Source organism: Mustela nivalis (assembly GCF_964662115.1).
Source record: "Mustela nivalis genome assembly, chromosome: 6".
NCBI classification, from domain to species: Eukaryota; Metazoa; Chordata; class Mammalia; order Carnivora; family Mustelidae; genus Mustela; species Mustela nivalis.
Genome location: NC_139025.1, coordinates 36696761 through 36717055, shown reverse-complemented (window position 1 = coordinate 36717055; position 20295 = coordinate 36696761). Strand labels below are relative to the sequence as shown.

Genomic DNA, 20295 nt, shown 5'->3' with positions numbered 1-20295 from the left:
CTCCCCGGGCACAGGCACGCAAAAGTCTTTTAGTACTCAGTTTTGTGCCAGTGGCTCACCCTTTCCAAGATGATTTTACCCACCTTCCACAGAGACTACCCCCCTTTCCCCCCATGTAACTCTCCTAAAGTGCACTTTTCTCTCCTGGACCTAGCAGCATTACTGATTTGTTTCTTTTTCACACTTTATCACCTAGAAAGAAAAGTCTCCCTTGGTCCCTTAGGGATAAGAAGAGTCATCTTTGGTTTTTGTTAGTTTGTTTGTTTGGTTTGGTTTGGATTTGGATTTCTGCTTTATTGTTATAATAATAGGTAGGTCCCTCCCTGCTTTTATCCGTGGCCTTGATTAATGTACATTGTGTGCTGGTAACTCGATCCTGGGATCATCAAAACTACTCTCTAGTTTTTTTCTGTTGAGAAGCAAAATTAACCTTCAATTTTTGTTTTAATGTTTCAATATATGCTTAAAAATATTGTTGAATCATCTACTGATACTAGGAGAAAAAGCAATGAAGACATATCTGGAAGATTCTAGAAGAGGTTGTAACATTTTGAACTATAGGACAAAATTGTGCTTCTTTGTAATTCTTTTGTTTACATAAAACAAATAACTTTCAAAAGCTTATTACACTATCTAGTTGGCTTGCCAGAACTCCGTTCAGTTCAGTTAACAATTATTGAGTATCCTGTACTGTGTAAATTACTGGGCTATAACTAATTTAAGCTGGTAGTACAGGAAAATGAAGTCGATTTAAAAAGATAAGAAAAAAAATCCAGTGAGGCCAAGTGCATCTTTAATCTCTAATTAGCCAGGATTATAAATACCGGAAAATAACATTTACTGATTCTCTTTAGTTCCTTAATCTGTACTCCCATCAGATTAAAAAATTTTTAAGAACTCCAGTTAGATGTCCTACCAACACTTTCAGTCTGTTAAAACCGTGGTAGCTAGAGATTAATAAAGAAGAGTGGAAAATGTATTAGAAGGTAGATCAGACAACTAAAAAAAAAAAAAAAAAGAATATAAACACATAAAGGTAGATTTGACTGGCTTGGTATAGTAAATAAAACATAACATAATAATCAGTGAAATTATCATTTACTAATTTTAATTATAATTTAGTTTTATTATTTATTTCAATCAATTTAATGTTACTAATTAACTATTATTATTATTCTTTTAGCAAATTTTTTTTAGAGTCTATTCTGGGCCAGGTTCCTCTAGGCACTCAGAATAGATCACAGACAAAACAGCTTTATCTGTGTGTGGGTTAATTTCTTTGGGAGAACAGCAAGACATGGAATGATAAACACACAACATCTATAGCTTACGTAGATGTTAAAAGGTGGTAAGTGCTGTAGGAAAAAATAGAGCAAGCAAAGGGAAGCAGGAGTAGAGATATTACAACTTTCAATAGGATGGGAATTAGGCTTGTGGGGAAATCTGTAATAAGAGCATTCCTGGGAGAAAGCACAGTTAAGGCAAAGCCCTAAATGGGAATATTTCTGGGGAGTTTGAGAAAAACAGGGAGGCCAGAGTGGCTGGAGTGGAATGAGTCAGGGGCATGAGAAAAGGGAGTGGGTGTCAACCTCGTAGCCATCTTAAGAAGTGAGGTAAGGAGCCCTCGGAGTATTGTGAGCAGAGGAGTTTCCTGGTCTGAGTTAACATTTTAGCAACATCACTCTGGCTGCTGCTTGAGAACAGTATGTTGAGGACAAGGCTGGAAGGAGGGAGACCTGTTAGGGATCTAGGGCAGTAATGCGAGTGGGGTGGCGAGAAGTGGTCATATCCTGAATATATTCTGGAAGGGGACGGAAGAGGATTTCCCAAGGCATTGGCTGTGAAGTATGAGCGAAAGAGAGAAGCCAGCTTGTGATGTAGGAGAAAAGGCAAGAGTGTAGGGTCCAGAAAGGTGAAGGCTGAGAATCGACCATTGGTTCTAGTCAAAGATGGGTGGGTGCGGGGTGGGGAGGGGTGGATCGTGGTGACCTTGATGAGGGAGCAGCTGGAAAAGGGTGGGAGGAAAACTATCAGTGAGAGCGAAGGACAGTGCAAAGCAGGCAGAATTCATGACTTGGGGTTGCCGATGGATGCCAAAGATTGTTGGAATGGGGATACTCAAGGGAAAGAACAGAAAAGCTCGGGGCTGTTGTTCAGAGATGTACAAAATCGAGACTGTGAGGAGTTGCACTTACCAGTAATGATCAGGTGTGGGGTAGGACTACGACAGCCAGTGGTGGAAGCAGAGCAGAAGACAAGTTTATTGGAGAAGGGGAATAAAACAGAGGGACCAGGAGGTTGGGGGCTTCATTAATATGTATGTTGAAATCGCCAAGAATTAGGAGTTGTACTGGGGAGAGGATATTGGAGAAGGAACTAAAATGTTTGAGAAATCACGAGGAATGGACAGAGGCCTGTAGATGACTCTAACAATGGGTCTGTCTGATGACTCGTCTGATGGTGACATGGGGATAAAGAGAGTGGAGAATGATCTGGAAGTAGCTGCAAGGAGCAAATCCCCCAAGGTCTAAGGGGCTTACATAAGAGAGAGCCAGCACTCGAGAGGGCTAGTTTTCAGGAAGGGCAGAGAGGCCTGGTGGAGAGGGTTTGGACACGGGATTTTGTGGATGGTGTACCATGGGCTCATCACCGGCAGAAGGGGTTCAGGAGTTAAGGACAAGGTGGGAGGTGAGAAAAACGGAGGCATGTGTGGAGTCTTACTTAGAGTGAGAGAACAAAGGGGAGCCTGAGAGCCCGGGGCGTGCGTGTGCTTGTGTGTGTGTGCGTGCGTGCGCGTGTGCCTGTGCTGGGATGAGACCTGCTGACCTCCAGGTAGATGGTGGTGACAAGGCTGTGAGCGCTGGGTGCAGGGAGGGTGGGTATCTGTCCTCACCTGGGGGCCCAGCCACTTAACATGTCGGGAGATGGAAACTCCGTCCCGGTGTGCAGAGCTGACCTGGCTGCTGAGGACTGTAGGAGGCCGGTGGGGAGCTTGGTGCGGCAGTGGGGCCTGCCCCGCCCTGGCGAGGAGGGGGAGACATAACTAGAGTGTTCAGATCTTCTCCCATTGACTCCTGTCCTGTTAATGAGAGTAAAGATGGCCACTTCTCAGGTGAACCATTAACAGTCTCTGGAGGCCAGAGCTTATTACCTTATTCCACGAGGAAACTGCTGTCCCACAGCTACTTGGTAACAGAGGCAGGATTTGAGCCCGGAGAGCTCAGACTCTAATTGGAGCTCATTTACTATTCAGTCCAGTGGCAACATAGCCTCCAGGAGAAATCCTGCAAGTGTCAAGACTAAACTGCCCACAACTTTATGAGCCTTTCCAAATGTCTTCGGATGTTCTGGGGTTTGTCTTCACGTCATGTGGCTTTTGCTTTTGGGTGCGGAGGTCTTCTCTCTCCTCTTAGTTCCTCAGACCACACTGCCAAGACCACATGAAGATGTAGTGCTTTTGTCAGTAAACACTATTAAAAGTCACTGTGTCTTAGCTAGCTGGCAGTGATCAAAAATACCTCCTATCAACACGCTGTTTCCAAAGCAGTCCTTGAACAAACACCGGAGATTTACACCAAGTCCTAGAAAGCTGGAGGGGTTGTGGACTAGGCACACATCCCCAGAGGGGTAGACCTTTGAAGCTCTGATACATTGAAAAGGTTTCTGAGGCTTCTCATTTTGTAACTGTCGTTGTCCCTTTTCAACAGCGCAACAGGAGGACACTCAGAAGAAAACCTTTACCTGTTGGATCAACTCACAGTTGGCAAAGGTGAGGGAAAAAAGAGCAAATAAAGCTACAGATATATTTAAGTTACTCCTCCTTCCCTCCCTTTGGGTCCCCAAAATGGCAGGGCTGAAAGAATGTGCTGAAATCACCTTGATCTTGTTTAGATGTGTTCGTTATTCACCCCCCAGCAGAAAAAAAGAGACACTTTTGTTAAGGGTATGGGAGACAGTGCTATAAAAATATTTAAAGCAACAATAGCTTTTTAAAATCCAGTATAATAATAATAACAAAAAAACCGATTCATACGTACGGAGTGTTATATGTTAAAAACACCATCCTAACCTCTTCTAAATGGCGTCAACTTGCGTCACATTTACGGGACCTTACAACATCCCCATAAGTGTTATTCCGGTTTAAAAAAAACAAGGAAACGAAGACACAAAGAAGTTATGTGACTTGCCCAAGGTCACACCACTTGTAAGTGATAGCGCTGGGATGCAAACCCAGGCAGTCTGGGTCCAGAGACCTTGATCTTTTTCTTTTGTTTGTTTTAAAATATTTTATTTATTTTAGAGAGAGAAAAAGAGAGAGAGAGAGAGCAAGCACAAGTGGCGGGTAGTGGCAGAGGGAGAGAGGGAAGCAGGCTTCCTGCTGAGCAGAGTGCCCAATGCAAGGCTCCATCACAGGACCCTGAGATCATGACCTGAGCCGAAGGCAGCGGCTTAACCCACAGAGCCACCCAGGTGCCCCCAGGTGCCTTGATCTTAATCACTGTGTCATCCTGTCTCTCCGTGACTCCAAGTGCCTGGAATAATGTGGATACAAAATGAGTGAGCCTCCTCTCCCAGGCTACCCATCCCTGACCAATGCCTTTCTAGAAAGGGTAAATTTGTAAACAGATTACTCCAGAAATGTAGTCTGCTCCCCAAATGGTCACTACCAGCTGATTTTTGAAGGCCTTTCAGGCTGCCTCTGTGCACAGGTTTTATGCCCCCACTGAAAGCGGCGGGAGTGTTGTGTTACTGGAAATTTACCACGAGATAAATTAAGTTTGCTATTTCTCTTATCGTGCTTTGACATAGAACGTGGTGTGTTCTAAAATCACTACCGGATTTTAGCTTTCGTGAAAGCCATAAAGCCCATTTATGGGATTCTTGAAGGTATTATATTTTCGGACCAACATTTTTTTTTTTTTTAAGTTTTTTTTTTTTTAAAGATTTTATTTATTTGTCAGAGAGAGTGAGCGAGAGCGAGCACAGGCAGACAGAGTGGAAGGCAGAGTCAGACGGAGAAGCAGGCTCCCTGCGGAGCAAGGAGCCCGATGTGGGACTCGATCCCAGGACGTTTGGATCATGACCTGAGCCGAAGGCAGCTGCTTAACCAACTGAGCCACCCAGGCGCCCCACGGACCAACATTTGAATGAGTATTTTTCTTGTGACCTTTTGTAGCACACTCCCCCCTCGGTGGTGTCAGACCTGTTTGCAGACGTTAAAAAGGGGCACGTTCTCCTGGACCTGCTGGAGGTGCTCTCCGGACAACAGTTGGTAAGCTTTTAAAGTGACATTATAAAACCTTGTGTTGATTTACACATGTTTCCCCCCTCCCCCATATTTCTAATATATTTCACTTGAATCCCATAGCCTCGAGACAAAGGATCTAATACATTCCAGTGTAGAATCAATATAGAGCATGCCCTGACATTCCTAAAAGACCGATCAGTGAGTATGAATCTGATCTGAAGATGGACTGGAGAAATTAATGCTGTGAAATGTGTTCTTTTAACCTGTGTTTCTTCTTTTCCAGATCAAGCTAATAAATATTCATGTAACTGATATTATAGATGGAAACCCATCCATTATTCTTGGCCTAATTTGGACAATTATACTGCACTTTCATGTAAGTAGTTTGATGACGTGCAAGTTATTTCTGTTCTAATTACTGCAGTATGAAATAAGGGTATTGCAGTAAGATTCAGTCCTGAATTTTTTCCAGAAACAGGACACTCCAGAAATCTCGACAGCTAGACCTTGGCCATTTATGTTATTTTGCAGTTGAAAATTGAATGCTGAATTACGGTATCTTAAATTATCCATGATATTAGCACCAGTCTGAATAGAACCTGCTGTGATAAAGTTTTGCTTATTTTTGTTTACTTACTGTGGCAGAAGATAGTAGAAAGCTTCTGGAGTAAATTTTTTTTTTTTAAAGATTTTTATTTATTTATTTGAAAGATAGAGATCACAAGTAGGCAGAAAGGCAGGCAGAGAGAGAGGGGGAGGTAGGCTCCCAGCTGAGCAGAGAGCCTGACTTGGGGCTCGATCTCAGGACCCCGGGATCATAACCTAAGCCGAAGGCAGAGGCCTTAACCCATTGAGCCACCCAGGTGCCCCTGGAGTAAATTTTTAAATCCACTAAACTTCATAGAATTGCCTAGTTTTGAGGATTCTTGTTCAGTCCAATAATCCTATAACATCTAGTCATGTCCCAAGACTGACTCATAGATTAATTTCATTCCATAAATACATTTGAACACCTATGTGCTAGGTTTTGTGCTAGGACACCAAGAAAACAGCAAAAACAGTTGTAGCCTTGACTCCATGGTACTTGTGACTGAAAATATATTCTTCCAGTCCTGGGATTCTGAGTTAGTGCAAGTTTTCTGCAGCTACCTAAAACAGTTGCATGTTCTATGTCTCCATATTTACTTTGAAAATAAAAAAATTATGTGGGAAACAAATACTTATTTTATAAAAACTAGAAAATAACATAACTAATTTGTATAAAATTTAAAATGTAAAATAAGACTATATATGATTTATGGATACTGCATTTGAAGTTAAAGTAGAATAATAGTTGTGAGGATGATGAAAACCAAATTTATAATTGTGGGGTTTTTTCCTCTGAAAAAGGAAGGAAATGGAATTGCAGAGGGAAAGACAGAAGGCTTAAACTGTATCCGTGTTTCATTTCTCTCTTTTTTAAATTTAATTTAATTTATTTATTTGACAGACAAAGATCACAAGTAGGCAGAGAGGCAGGCAGAGAGAGAGAGAGAGAGAGGAGGAAGCAGTCTCCCTGCTGAGCAGAGAACCCGATGTGGGACTCGATTCCAGGACCCTGGGATCATGACCTGAGTTGAAGGCAGAGGCTTAACCCACTGAGCCACCAGGCGCCCAGTGTTTCATTTCTTTAAAAAAATATGAACCAAATATGGTAAAATGTAAAATTGGGCAATATATAGGCATTTGTTATATTTTTTTCCCCATACTTTCTGGAATATTTAAAATATAATTAAAATTTCAATATGGATAATAAAAACCAAGTAGAATCATCTGTAATTCTACCGCTCACTGATAACCACCAAATAATTTGGGGTGTAGACTTCATGATACATACAGCAGGAATGAATGTATATATTTATCTAAATATGTATATCTTGAATGGTCATGCTATCCAAACTCTTTTCAACCTGTTCTAATGAACATTTTTCTGAATTCATACATAGTTTTTAATGGAGGCATGATGTTCTGTTGCAAAGAATTATATTTCATTAACAAGCGGAATGCTCACAGTTTTATGATTGTAAGCAATTCTAAAAAGACTACCCTTCTGATAAAACTTTTCCATACCATCTTAATTATTTCCATGAGCCCAATTCCTAGAAGTGAAATTGTTGGGCCATAAGTTTTGCTTTTCTTGGCTTCGTTTTACTGATGTAAATAAACTTTTGTTGAAGAAGAACACACATGGAAATGCACAAATCTGAGATGTAGAGCTTGATGTATTTTTAAAAATTAAATATATCCATGTAACCACTACCCAAGATAAAAACAGAGAACATTGCCTAACCGCAGAGTTCCCAGGTATTTCTCTCAGTCTTTGCTCCCTTCCCTAAAGACCACCACTTTGATCTCTGTCATTGTTTAGCTTAGCATCTTAACTTCCATATAAAGGAATTATAACTGAATTGTCTTACATATGAGATATACTCTTGTGTCAGACTTATTTCACTTAACATCTTCCTTGAGTTTCAAGTTGTTGAAGCATGCATCCGTAGTTTTGTTTTGTTCTTGTTGTTTTTTAATTTTTTTTTATTTTTTAGTATAGTTGACACAATTAATTACACGAGTTTCAGGTGTAAACTTAGTGATTTGACGAGTTTATACATTATGTTCTGCTCACCCCAAGTTAGCTGCTATCTGTCCCATTACATCGCTATTATAATATCATGGACCGTATTTCTTTCTTTCTCTTTGTTGTTTTTGATTATACCATTGCATAAATATGCCAGAATTTATTTACCACTCTTCTGTTGATGGACATTGCTTTGGTTGCCAGGGTTCAGCTGTTATGATTAAAGCTGCTAGGTGCGTTCTTGTGTATGCCTTTTGGCGGTATAAGCCCTCATGTCTCTCATATATATGTCTAGGAGTGGAATTGCTGTATCATAAGGCATGTGATGTTCAGCTTTGCAGGGTAGTGCCAACTAATTTTTCAAAATGGTGGTTCTGATTTACATTGGGTGAATTCCTTGCTCCCATTCTCACTCATAGTTGACATTAAAAATTTTTTTTTTAATTTATTTATTTGTCAGAGAGAGAGGGAGAGAGAGCGAGCACAGGCAGACAGAATGGCAGGCAGAGGCAGAGGGAGAAGCAGGTTCCCTGCCAAGCAAGGAGCCCGATGTGGGACTCGATCCCAGGACGCTGGGATCATGACCTGAGCCCAAAAGCAGCTGCTTAACCAACTGAGCCACCCAGGCGTCCCTGACATTAAAAGTTTTTTATTTTAGCTATGCTATTGTATGTAAGGATTTATAGAAGTCTTAAGATATATTCTGGATCCAAGTCTTTTGTTGAGCACACATAAATTACAAATCTCTGATTCTCTGTGGCTTGCCTTTTCAGTCTTTTTTGTGTGTGTGTGTGTGTTAATTTTTTTAAAAATTTTTTTCTTTTTTTTATAAACATGTATTTTCAGTCTTTTTTTTTTTTTTAAAGATGTTATTTATTTATTTGACAGAGATCACAAATAGATGGAGAGGCAGGCAGAGAGAGAGAGAGAGAGAGAAGCAGGCTCCCTGCTGAGCAGACAGCCATATGTGGGACTTGATCCCAGGACCCTGAGATCATGACCTGAGCTGAAGGCAGCAGCTTAACCCACTGAGCCACCCAGGCGCCCACCTTTTCAGTCTTTCAATGAACCAGACATTCATGATTTTAATGTAGTTCAAATTTGTCAGCTTCCTTTTTTGGTGGCTTGTACTTTTTATGTTCTGTAAATAAATCTTTCCCTTTGTCAACATCATGGAGATGCTCTCTTAATGCCATTTTCTTGAATAGTTCTGTCCAAAGAGGACTTTCTGCAGTGATGGAAATGTTCTGTAGCTGCATTGTACCAGACAGTAGCCACTAGTCGCTTATGGCCATTGAACACTTGAAATGTGGCTGGTATGACTGAGGAACTAAGTTTCAAATTTTATGTATTTAATTAATTTACATAGCCACAGGGAGGTAGGGACTATTGTATTAGATAGCACAGTTCTAAAAGCTTAACCGTTTCATATTTTACAATTAGATCTACAATCTTTCGAGAATGAATTTTTTTGAGTATGTTAATGTTAGAGCAATCAAGATTATTTTTGCCCATATGGCTATCTGGTTGACCCAACACCATGTATTGAAAAGACCATCACTTTCCTAGTGTACTATCGTGTCAGTTAATTAAAAAATCAAGTAACCATATATGTGTGGCTCCATCGTCAGATTGTCATTTCTGTTCCATTATTCGTTCTTGGCACTAGTACTGTACTGTATCAGTTTCTATAGCTGTATAGAAAGTCTTGATGTCTGATAGTGTCCAACTTGTTCTTTAGGATTATCTTGTTTATTCTTTGCTCTTTGCATTCTCATATAATTTTTTAAATTAAGATGTAGTTAACATATTTCATTGTATAAGTTTAAGCTGTATAACATGGTGATTTAAGATTCATATAAATTTAAACATAACTTGTTAATTTACATGCACACCATCTGTTGGAATTTTAATAAGGATTTCATTGAATGTATAATTTAGAAAAAGTTGACATCTTTAAACCATTGAATACAGTATTTCTGTTATTGCTCTGTTCAAAATATTTTCATTATGATTTCTTATTTGACCTCTGGATTCTATAACATTCTGTTGCTTGATATCCAGATATTTGGAGATTCTGGTTGTTATGTCTCTGTTACTGATTTCTAGCTTAATTTGAGTGTGGTCAGAGAATACCATCTGAATGATTTCAATTCTTCAAAATTGCTGAAGCTTGCATTATGACTCAGTGTTGTCAATTTCAGTAAATATTTCCTGTGGATTTGAAAAGGATGTTGATCCTGCCATTTTAGGTACAAGGGGGTATGCCCATCAGATGAAGTTTGTTAGTTGTGTTGGTCACACCTATTATTACTAGTTGTCTGGTGCCTCTGTTAATTATGGAGAAGTGCACTTTTCTCAATAATACTTGCTACTATGTTTGTGGATTGATCTTTGAAAGTTTTCCATAGGTATTATGTTACTGCCCTCCAAAAAATCTAAACCAACTTGTGTGTTTACCAGCACGATGTAAAAATCCACTTTCTGTACTCTTCCTAGAGGATACATCACTTGATGTTAACTTTAAATTTTTTTGCCCGTGTTATAAATGAAGAAACTGTCTCCTTGCTGGATACATTTAGCTTTTTTAAATGATGAATGAAGATATTTTCCATATACTTAGTGACAATTTTTTTTTTCTTTCTTGGGACTTAGCTCTCATGTATTTGATTTTTTTTTTCTGCATGTATATTTGTTTTTTAATAGTTTATTGGGTTTTTTTTAAGATTTTATTTATTTATTTGACAGAGATCACAAGTAGACGGAGAGGCAGGCGGAGAGAGAGAGAGAGATAGAGGGAAGCAGGCTCCCTGCTGAGCAGAGAGCCCGATGCGGGGCTCCATCCCAGGACCCTGAGATCATGACCTGAGCCGAAGGCAGCGGCTTAACCGACTGAGCCACCCAGGCGCCCTAGTTTAATGGTTTTAATGGTTTAATGGTTTATAAGGATCAAGGATACATTTTAATTGACCCAGACTTTGGAAGACACCCTAGACTGGGATCTCAGATGAGTTCAGTTTAATTTAGAGCGACAGGTGTTCAGCCTCAGCGATTTTAGTGGGATGAATACATACTTGTCCTTGAGCGGGAATGTAGTGCACGAATTGGGGCAAGGAGTGACCCAAGTCCACTGAAAGAGAGCTTAAGTGTAGCCCAAGATGACAAACCCCATTATTCAAGGATTTGTCTAGTGCTTATTTCACCATGAGTAACGTCTCACTGTTACCGGATAGGTCTTGTGTTGGCCAAAGGTTTTGCCTCAATGCTGCTAACTCGTGATTTGTATGCATTGACTATGATTATGTCTTCCTTAGATTGAGGAGCTTGCCCGGACTCTTTCTTGCAATTATGATCTGCCTTCCCTGGACAGCGTGAGTGAGGCTGACTCATCTCCTACCTCAAGTCCTCCGGCTAAGAAATGCTCCAGAGCCCAAGAAAGATGGCAGATGTCTGCAAAGAAGGCTCTTCTCTTGTGGGCCCAGGAGCAGTGTGCCCCGTAAGTCATTTGCTGTGACCACAGGAGACACACAGGGCAGCTTGACCCTTGACCCACCAACACTGCATTACTGACTCCTGGTCTGAAAATCAGGCCAATGGCGTGTTCACACTTCTCCTTTCTCAAAGACAAAGCACCAACCTCCTTAGGTGGACTGTTACTGCGTAGAGATAATGTGGTCTTTAAATATCCTTTTATTTAGGCACAATCCCCTTATACATCTGGTTTACATCCCAAGCATTTTACCACACTAGGAACTCTTTTAAAAGTTGGGACTACATCTTTATGGACTGTGCCCCCAGAACCTAGCCTAATGGGAGTTCATGGTAGGTGTTCCATAAATGTGTACTGAATGAATGAATGAGCAAATGAAGGAATAAGTAATCAACACATAAAATGATCTCTTGGAGCTCTATATGGCAACATTAAAAGACCACGGTCCCCATTGTTTAGAAATTTGTAGCTCAATTAGGGAACAGAGCCAGAAAAGTGGAAGTTTTTTTTAAAGAGTGGGGATGATGAAAGGAAGGTAGTGCTCAGAAATTCTGTTTTATAAGAAAAAGGACTTTTTTGCTCTAGGGATGCATTTACTCTCTCATTTTAACCCCCTGCTGGGATTGGATTTAGGGAAAATAAGGAGTCAGGATGCAGGAGATGGCCAGGAGATGAGCCGCGGAGTTCAGAAGGCATTCCTTGTCACATCACAGCATCATCCGGATAAATAGAGGCGTAAAGATGTTGCTAAGGCCTCTGAGGTGGTGGGCTTCTGAGTCCCTTCTTCCCAGTGAGAGGCTAGGATGCTAATTTCTGTCTTCAGTCTTACTTTCTTTAGCTGTCAGCCTTTGCATTTTACAAGGGACAAAAGAGCTTACATATCTTAGGAGGTTTATATACATACATATATCAAATGAACTTTTTCTTGACTCTTTAAGATACAGTTTTGTTTTACTTCAGTTTTCTAGATTTTTTAATCCTGCCTGTTGGCACAGGTTCTGATCCCCACTCTGCGCTGCCCTACGCCCCAGCCTTCCTCCCTTTAGCTAGTTTTGCTTCGGATCTAAGCGCACAACCTGAAGCTGGAATCCTGGGTTTGAGTCCCGGCGCCAGCACTTCCTAACTGGTGCCTTCAGATACTTCATCTCTTTGTGCTTGAGTTTCCTCAGTCATAAAAATGTGGACAATGCTAACACTTCATAGGGTTCGTATGTGTATTATAAGAATTATTTTTTAAGAGTATTTAGAACAGTTTCTGGTTGTTGTTAAACAAGTAGTTGTTAAACAAGACAAGATTCACTGAATACTATTGAGTTTGTCACAGTCATAGTTTAGGCATTTATTCCTAAGGGAGTCAGGAGAGCCCATGTCATCTGAAGCTATTTCTCCAGTAGTTTTTTTTTTTTTTTTAAGATTTTATTTATTTTTTTGACAGACAGAGATCACAAGTAGGCAGAGAGGCAGGCACAGAGAGAGGGGGAAGCAGGCTCCCTGCCGAGCAGAGAGCCCGATGCGGGGCTTGATCCCAGGACCCTGGGATCATGACCTGAGCTGAAGGCAGAGGCTTACCCCACTGAGCCACCCAGGTGCCTCCCACCCATTTTCTTTAAATTTTTATTTTTATTTTATTATTATTTTTAAAGATTTTATTTATTTTTTTGACAGACAGAGATCACAAGTAGGCAGAGAGGCAGGCAGAGAGCTACAGGAGAGGCAGGCTCCCTGCTGAGCAGAAAGCCTGTTGCAGGGCTCGATCCCAGGACCTGGAATCATGACCTGAGCTGAAGACAGAGGCTTTAACCCACTGAGTCACCCAGGCGTTCCTCCCCCACCTTTTTTTTTTTTAATTTTTTAAAAAAAGATTGTATTTATTTATTTGACAGAGAGAGATCACAGTAGACAGAGAGGCAGGCAGAGAGAGGGGGAAGCAGACTCCCTGCTGAGCAGAGAGCCTGATGCGGGACTCCATCACAGGACCCTGAGATCATGACCGGAGTTGAAGGCAGCAGCTTAACCCACTGAACCACCCAGGTGCCCAACCTCCCCCACCTTTTAAAAAAAGTTTTCATTTATTTATTTGAGAGAGAGAGAGAGAGATAGTGGGAGAGAGCACAAGTGGGGAGGAGAGGGAGAAGCAGGGTCCCTGCTCATCAGGGAGGCAGCCCCATGTGGGGCTTGGACCCAGGATCCTGAGATCATGACCTGAGCCACAGGCAGCTGCTAACTGAGCCATGCAGTGCCCCTCTCCAGTGGTTTTAATCATTTGATTCACACCTCAAATTCGTCTGCTGAATTTCCTTGTGTTTTTTAATGAGATATTAACGGACGCTATGGGGGACGCCTGGGTGGCTCAGTTGGTTAAGCGGCTGCCTTAGGCTCAGGTCATGATCCCAGCGTCCTGGGATCGAGTCCCACATCGGGCTCCTTGCTCGGCAGGGAGCCTGCTTCTCCCTCTGCCTCTAGCCTGCCACTCTGTCTGCCTGTGCTTGTGCTCTGTATCTCTCTCTCTCTAACAACAACAACAAAAAAATCTTAAAAAAAAAAAAAGGACACTATGGTTGTGCTAGAATAGTTCCCACACTTTGTATGCAACTATACTCTTATAAGACACTGATCCCTCGTCAAATACAGATTAGTGATGGATGGAGTGATTTGAAATATTTATATTAAGCACCTTTATATGCTAAACACTGGTTGGGGATGATTCTATTGTGATAGACAAGAAAGACAAGGCCGTTGCTCTCCAGAGGTTTGTGTCCGTAGCGGATGGATCGATAAAATAACCACAGTTGGAAATAAGGCCAGGAAGGACTTAGGATGATTGAGAATGTCAAGGGTGGCCAATGAGGGTGGCCTTTCTGTGAGGCAGTCATGAAGCACCTTTCTGAGGAGGATCCCTTTGAGCTGAGGCCTCAAGGAGAAGGCTTCAGGTGTATAAAGATCTAGGAAAAAGAGCATCCACAAAGAAGGATTACAAGGAGCATGGTGTTGAGAAAGAGGAACGAAGCCAGGGTGGTGGTGAGATCTCAGAGGGGAGTGGGAGAGGCAGGGGCCAGATCATGGTAGGCCTTGAGTGAGAAGTGTTATTCTGACAAGTAAAAGGTACCTACATAAAATTTACCATTTTAATCATTTTTTTTAAAGATTTCATTTATTTATTTGACAGAGAGATCACAAGTAGGCAGAGAGGCAGGCAGAGAGAGAGAGAGAGAGAGAGAGAGAGGAGGAAGCAGGCTCCCTGCTGAGCAGAGAGCCTGATGCGGGACTCAATCCCAGGACCCTGAGATCATGACCTGAGCCGAAGGCAGTGGCTTAACCCACTGAGCCACCCAGGCGCCCCCATTTTAATCATTTTTAAGTGTACATTTGGGCGGCACCAAGTGCTTTTATGTTATTATATAACCATCACCACTGTCTCCAGAACTTTTTTCATTTGGTAAACCTTAAAATTCCCCCCATTCTCCCCTCCCCCAGCCCCTGGTAGCCAGTGGTCTACTTTCTTTGTGAATTCACTACTGTAGGTACCTTAAATGAATGAATGGTGTCATATGGGATTTGCCCCTTGGTGACTGACTTTTTTCACTCTGCTTAACATCTTCAGGGTTCATCCGTGTTGTAAAATATGTCAGGCTGTCCTTCCTATTTAGGGCTGAATAATATTTGTTTATGTACATATACACCTCATTTTGTTGATCTATTCATCTGCCATGACTGGTTTTAAGCAGAGGAGTGGCAAGGCCTATTCAGTGAACTGCTGGCCGTTGGTGTGCCGCAGACTATCAGTTAATTTGCTATCATGAGAAAGAAGATTGTTTCCTCTGGAGAAAGGAACATAACTCCATGCGGGGGTCTAAAGTCAGTCTTGAGCCAACGGACTGTTGAGTAGAGAGAGTGTAGAGAGAGTGTTAAACTTCAGTGAGTATGGTCTTGTGGAGGGCTTTCAAAGACACAGATCTCTTGGACACCTGGGTAGCTCAGTCAGTTAAGTGTGTGCCTTCGGTTCAGGTCATGATCCCAGGGTCCTGGGACGAGTCCCGTGTCGGGCTCCTTCCTCAGCGGGGAGTCTGCTTCTCTGCTCCTCCCCTGACTCATGTGCATTCTTTCTCTTTCACTCACTCTCTCTCTCTCAAGTAAATAAATAAAATCCTTAAAAAAAAAAAAAAAAAAGAGACACAGATCTCCAATCTACCTCCAGAGTTTGATGTGGTATATTTGGGGTTGGGCCTGAGGATTTGTGTTTCTAGCCCTTGCAGCCCAGGTGATGCTGATGCCGCTTGTCCCAGGTCACACTTTGAGAACCGATGTCCTGTGGTATCAAACTTGGCATGTTACTTTCATCTGACTACCAGATTAAAAGAAAATGTTTTCCTAGAATGATTTATATGATTTATTTGATTCCCTGAAATTTGATTACCATTGAATGTAGTAGATGTGCTTTGGTAAATTCTTTTAAATAGTATTTATCATGTTTTTATCCTGTGGTGATAGGTGTGAGTCTGTCAGTGTGACAGATTTTAAGTCAAGCTGGAGAAATGGGATGGCTTTTTTGGCCGTCATTCATGCCTTGCGACCAGACCTAATTGACATGAAGAGTGTGAAGCAACGATCCAACAAAGACAATCTGAACGAGGCCTTCAGAATTGCGGAACGAGAATTTAAAATCCCCAAAATGCTAGAACCAGAAGGTAAAGAAACTTCTTTCTTTTCAAAACAATGTCCAGTGGGAAGTTTGCTTGAAAACGGTACTGCAGATAAATGAACAAAACGGCATTGTATTTTAGTCCTGAAGGGTTCAACTGAAACTCTATTAAATTTCATGAAATTAAGAATTCCTACAAATTTGTTAACCTCTGTAATTGCAGGGATGACATGACAGCTGAAAGGAAAGAGTGCTGTTACTGGAAATAATTTGAGCTTTCATCTTAATTTTTTTTCATTATGCTCTATACTGTGTTCCCTTGATTCTTTTATTCTGTTCTAAAATCTCTCGAGTAAATCCATTCTTTGAGCGAACGTATTTCCTCTCTGTACTCCCTCCCCCTTAGTAAAGCTGAACTTCCATGAGGTTAGAAACTGCCTTTTCTGTTTTTCCCTCTATGGCTGACTCCACTTTGCCATAATTATGTTCGATACATCGTGTTAGATCGACCGTGAACAACGACCGTAAAAATTCTAAATACTGGTTATATTCGAAGAGATAATTATGTTAACTTCATGAAATTAAGATTAAAGTGGTTTACTTCTTTGGAAAAGGACTTTACTTTGGATTGGGTTGTTTCTTAATTTACCAAAGCTTATTAAAAGTCCTAGTAAGGTCATAAAAGAGGTATGTAGGATTAATGAAGATTAAAATGAGCTAACAGATTAAGAGATACAAATTCTAGTCTCAGCTCTATAACCAGAGTAATAGAGGTGTAAGTAATGTGTGACTGGCTCTCCAAAATAATGTGTGTGTGTGTGCACGAGTGTGTGTGTATATATATATATATATACACTCAGGTCTATCACAAATAGTACTAATACAGAGCACATACAGCACATAGTTTCAATAATAATAAAACAAATATATGCTATACTTTATTATAAATTGCATGTAGCCCCAAAATGCTTTTGTTGATTTTCGCCGAATTCCTGCTACCATCTGTAGCCAACTTCTGGAAACAGCTGCTGGACATGCAGAGGTCTGACATGAATGCTGGTGGATAATTTCCTTATGGTCACGAGTAAGTGTGACAGCAGAGAAGTCTGTCACAACTTCATTTGTTCTTCAACAACATGAATGAGTTTTTTGTCGAATTAGTCATGGAAGAATATTTCCTCACTTTTTTTGTGCCATGTGCAACTTAACAGCTCTAAACGGGTCAGACTTCTAAGTTTAACCTACATTATTAACATTTTCTCTATCCCTTTCTTCATAATCAACAAAACAAAAAATCAAGCCCTTATTTGCTGGTCTGTGTGTGTGTGTGTTGTGTGTGTGTGTTGTGTGTGTGTGTGTGGTTTGAATGCTACCACCATGGCTGATTCCATTGAGAAGTCACTGTAGGGAAAAGATACGCAACGTTAACACAACGTTACATGTTATTTTTTTCTGTCACACAGGTACAGTAGAGATAACCACAAGCGCATAGGTAATAGTAAAATGTAGTAAAATAGTTGGGAAGTGGTGAGTTTTGAGTATCTATTATCTTTATTTTAATATATAGACTTTTTTTTTACATTTTTAAAAAAAGATTTTATTTATCTGACAGAGAAAGACGCAGCAAGAGAGGGAACACAAGCAGGGGGAGTGGGAGAGGGAGAAGCAGGCTTCCCACGGAACAGGGAGCCCAATGCGGGGCTCGATCTCACGACCCTGGGATCATTACCTGAGTCAAAGGCAGACGCTTAACAACTGAGCCACCCAGGTGCCCCATAGACATATATATTTTTTAAAGATTTTATTTATTTGAGAGAAAGAGAGATAGTGACAGAGATAGCGAAAGAGGGTATCAGCAAGAGGGGAGGAGAGGGAGAATCAGGCTCCCCGCTGAGCCCCGACATGAGGCTTCATCCCAGGACCCTGGGATCGTGACCTGAGTTGAAGGCAAACAGTTAACCATCTGAACCACCCAGGCACCCCTAAAATATTTTTTTGCTTGTGCGTTTATACAATTTAATTTTTAATGCTGGCTGTGTTTAACAACCAGCTTATAAAAGTGCTGAAAATTTAATAATCCGCTCTCAAGTTGAGCCTTCTGGCTCCAACATACCACTAAGTCAATATGGCTTTGTCACTTAACTTTTTTTGCTTTTATACAGCTTTATTGTGATGTGATTTACAGACCATACACTTTACTCATTTAAGTGTACAATTCAATAGTTTTTTAGTATATGGGTGAAATTTTGCAACCATTATCGTGATCAGTTTTAGAACCTTTGCTTCATTCCAAAAATAAACCCCATCCCATTAGCAACCCATTCCTATTTCTCCCCACCTCTCTCAACCTCTAACACACACACATACACACACACACAAACACAGAGTCAATCACAGAGCCCTGGCAACCACTAATTCTTTGTCTTTCTATAGATTTGCCAAGTCTGAACATTTCTCCTAAATGTAGTCTTTTGTGACTGGCTTCTTTACCTTAGCATGATCTTTTCAAAGCTTTTCTGTGTGCAGCATTTATCAGAATATCATTCCTTTTGTTTTAACAGACCTTATGTTTTAGAACAGTTTTAGGTTTACAGAGAAATTGGGAAGCAGATTTAGTAAGTTCCCATGGAGTTTTTCCCTATTGTTGACATGTTAGTGCATTACATTTGTTACTAATGAATCAACGTTGATATATGTTTATGCTTTATTCACATTTCTTTAGTTTTTCCCTGATGCTCTTTTTCTTTTCAGGATTCCATCCAGTATTCTACCTTACATTTAGTTTTCTTGGCTTTTTGGGCTGCTGTTGACCATGACAGTTTCTTAGAGCGTTTTGTTTTGATGGCCTGACAGTTTTGGGGATTCCTGGTCCTGTCTATCGTAGAGTACCCCCTTTCCTGGAATTTGTGTTACGTCTTTTCTCATTTTAGACTGGGGTTATGGGTTCTTTGGAGGAAGACCCCAGAGGTAAAGTACCATTCTTACCACAGCGTATGAGAGGAACATGCCGTCAGCATTGTATCACTGGTGATATTCACCTTGATGACCTGGCTGAGGTAGTGGTTGTCAGCTTTCTTCCTTGTGAAGCTAGTTTTTGTTTCTCTCTTCCTGTGTTGTCCGCTTTGGAGGGAAGTCACTCTGCATAGCCCACATGGAGGAGAGTACCTCAGCCTCCCTTACCTACATAAATCATTTACAGTTCTTTTGCCTGAACTATGTCTGTTCTCTCCTGCATTTATTCACTTATCCAGCCATTGATTTATATCAGTATGGGCTTATGGACATTTTATTTTATACTTTGGGTTGTAATCCAATATTACTTTATTTCTCAAATTAAGAAAGATTTTTTAAGCTCAATGTTTTTTAGCCCCTGGGAGCTCTCTCAGCTAGCTCCTGTGCTCCTTTGACATACCCCACCCTTGTGGTGTTTCTTTGTTGTTTTGAGCCCATCCTTATTTTCAGGCCTTTAGGATGCATCAGGCTCGGGATCAGCCCTCTCTCCAGCCAACTGCTGGTTGGAGAATGGTCTGAGAAGGCTAAGATCTGGTAGCTACTTGGAGTGAACTGTGCTTGTTATTGGTTCTTAGCCTTCTTGGACCTCACTGAATTAGGTGATACTTCTAAGTTAACAGTTAGCCTGATGATTCCAAATTTTTGTTAGGTTTGTCATTATATTAGTTTCAGCTTGTTATTAATTCTTCTTGTTAACTTTCCTCTCCTTGTTGTTTTTCTTTCTTTCCTTTTCTTCCTTTCATTGTCTTTTCTCTTTACTTTTTGGCTTTTCATTACCTTTTGTCCTTGTTTTTCCTTATATTTTGTTCTATCCCCTTTTCTGATTACTTTGTTCTTTTCTTCCTTCCTTTTCTTCCTTCCCTTTCTTTCTTTCATGCTTTTCTCCTACTGTGATTCTCTATCTTTATTAGTATAAAATTTTTTCTCTAGTTCAGTATGTGAAAATAACTAGACAAATAATGTAATAGACAATATAAAAAAGGGCAAATTTGTACTTATAAATGATTGCCTATCATTCATTTTAAGTGGCTTAAATAATAACTTGAAATGTGAGGTACATCGTGATTATTTATGCAAACCAAATATTGTTGTCATATTTAAATAAGAGAGTTATCTTTTGACAGTTAAGACATTTAATCACAATGCATAGCTTCATATACAATAAAGTTTTGAAAAAGAAACATGTAGTGAAGTCAGTCTAATTATTTCAGGTATCTCTTGATATACTTTGTAAAAAAAGATTTTATTTGTGAAAGAGAGAGAGAGAGAGAGAGCGCACAAGCAGGGGGAGC

The 20295-nt window shown here is 40.6% G+C and overlaps 1 protein-coding gene across 9 annotated transcripts in view; it reads left to right on the top strand.

The window, feature by feature from the left end:
- The window catches only part of SYNE2 (spectrin repeat containing nuclear envelope protein 2), a 330497-nt gene that overhangs the window by 76608 nt on the left and 233594 nt on the right, over nucleotides 1-20295 (top strand). For all 9 annotated transcript variants that reach the window (XR_014312639.1, XM_082734135.1, XM_082734134.1 and 6 more), the window contains exons 3-8: nucleotides 3708-3769; nucleotides 5177-5272; nucleotides 5369-5446; nucleotides 5532-5624; nucleotides 11177-11358; nucleotides 15841-16037. Coding sequence is in view for 8 of the 9 variants with exons in the window: in XM_082734135.1 (XP_082590261.1) it covers nucleotides 3708-3769; nucleotides 5177-5272; nucleotides 5369-5446; nucleotides 5532-5624; nucleotides 11177-11358; nucleotides 15841-16037 (708 nt within the window). In the remaining variant the exon portion in view is untranslated. The remainder of the gene's footprint in view (nucleotides 1-3707; nucleotides 3770-5176; nucleotides 5273-5368; nucleotides 5447-5531; nucleotides 5625-11176; nucleotides 11359-15840; nucleotides 16038-20295) is intronic.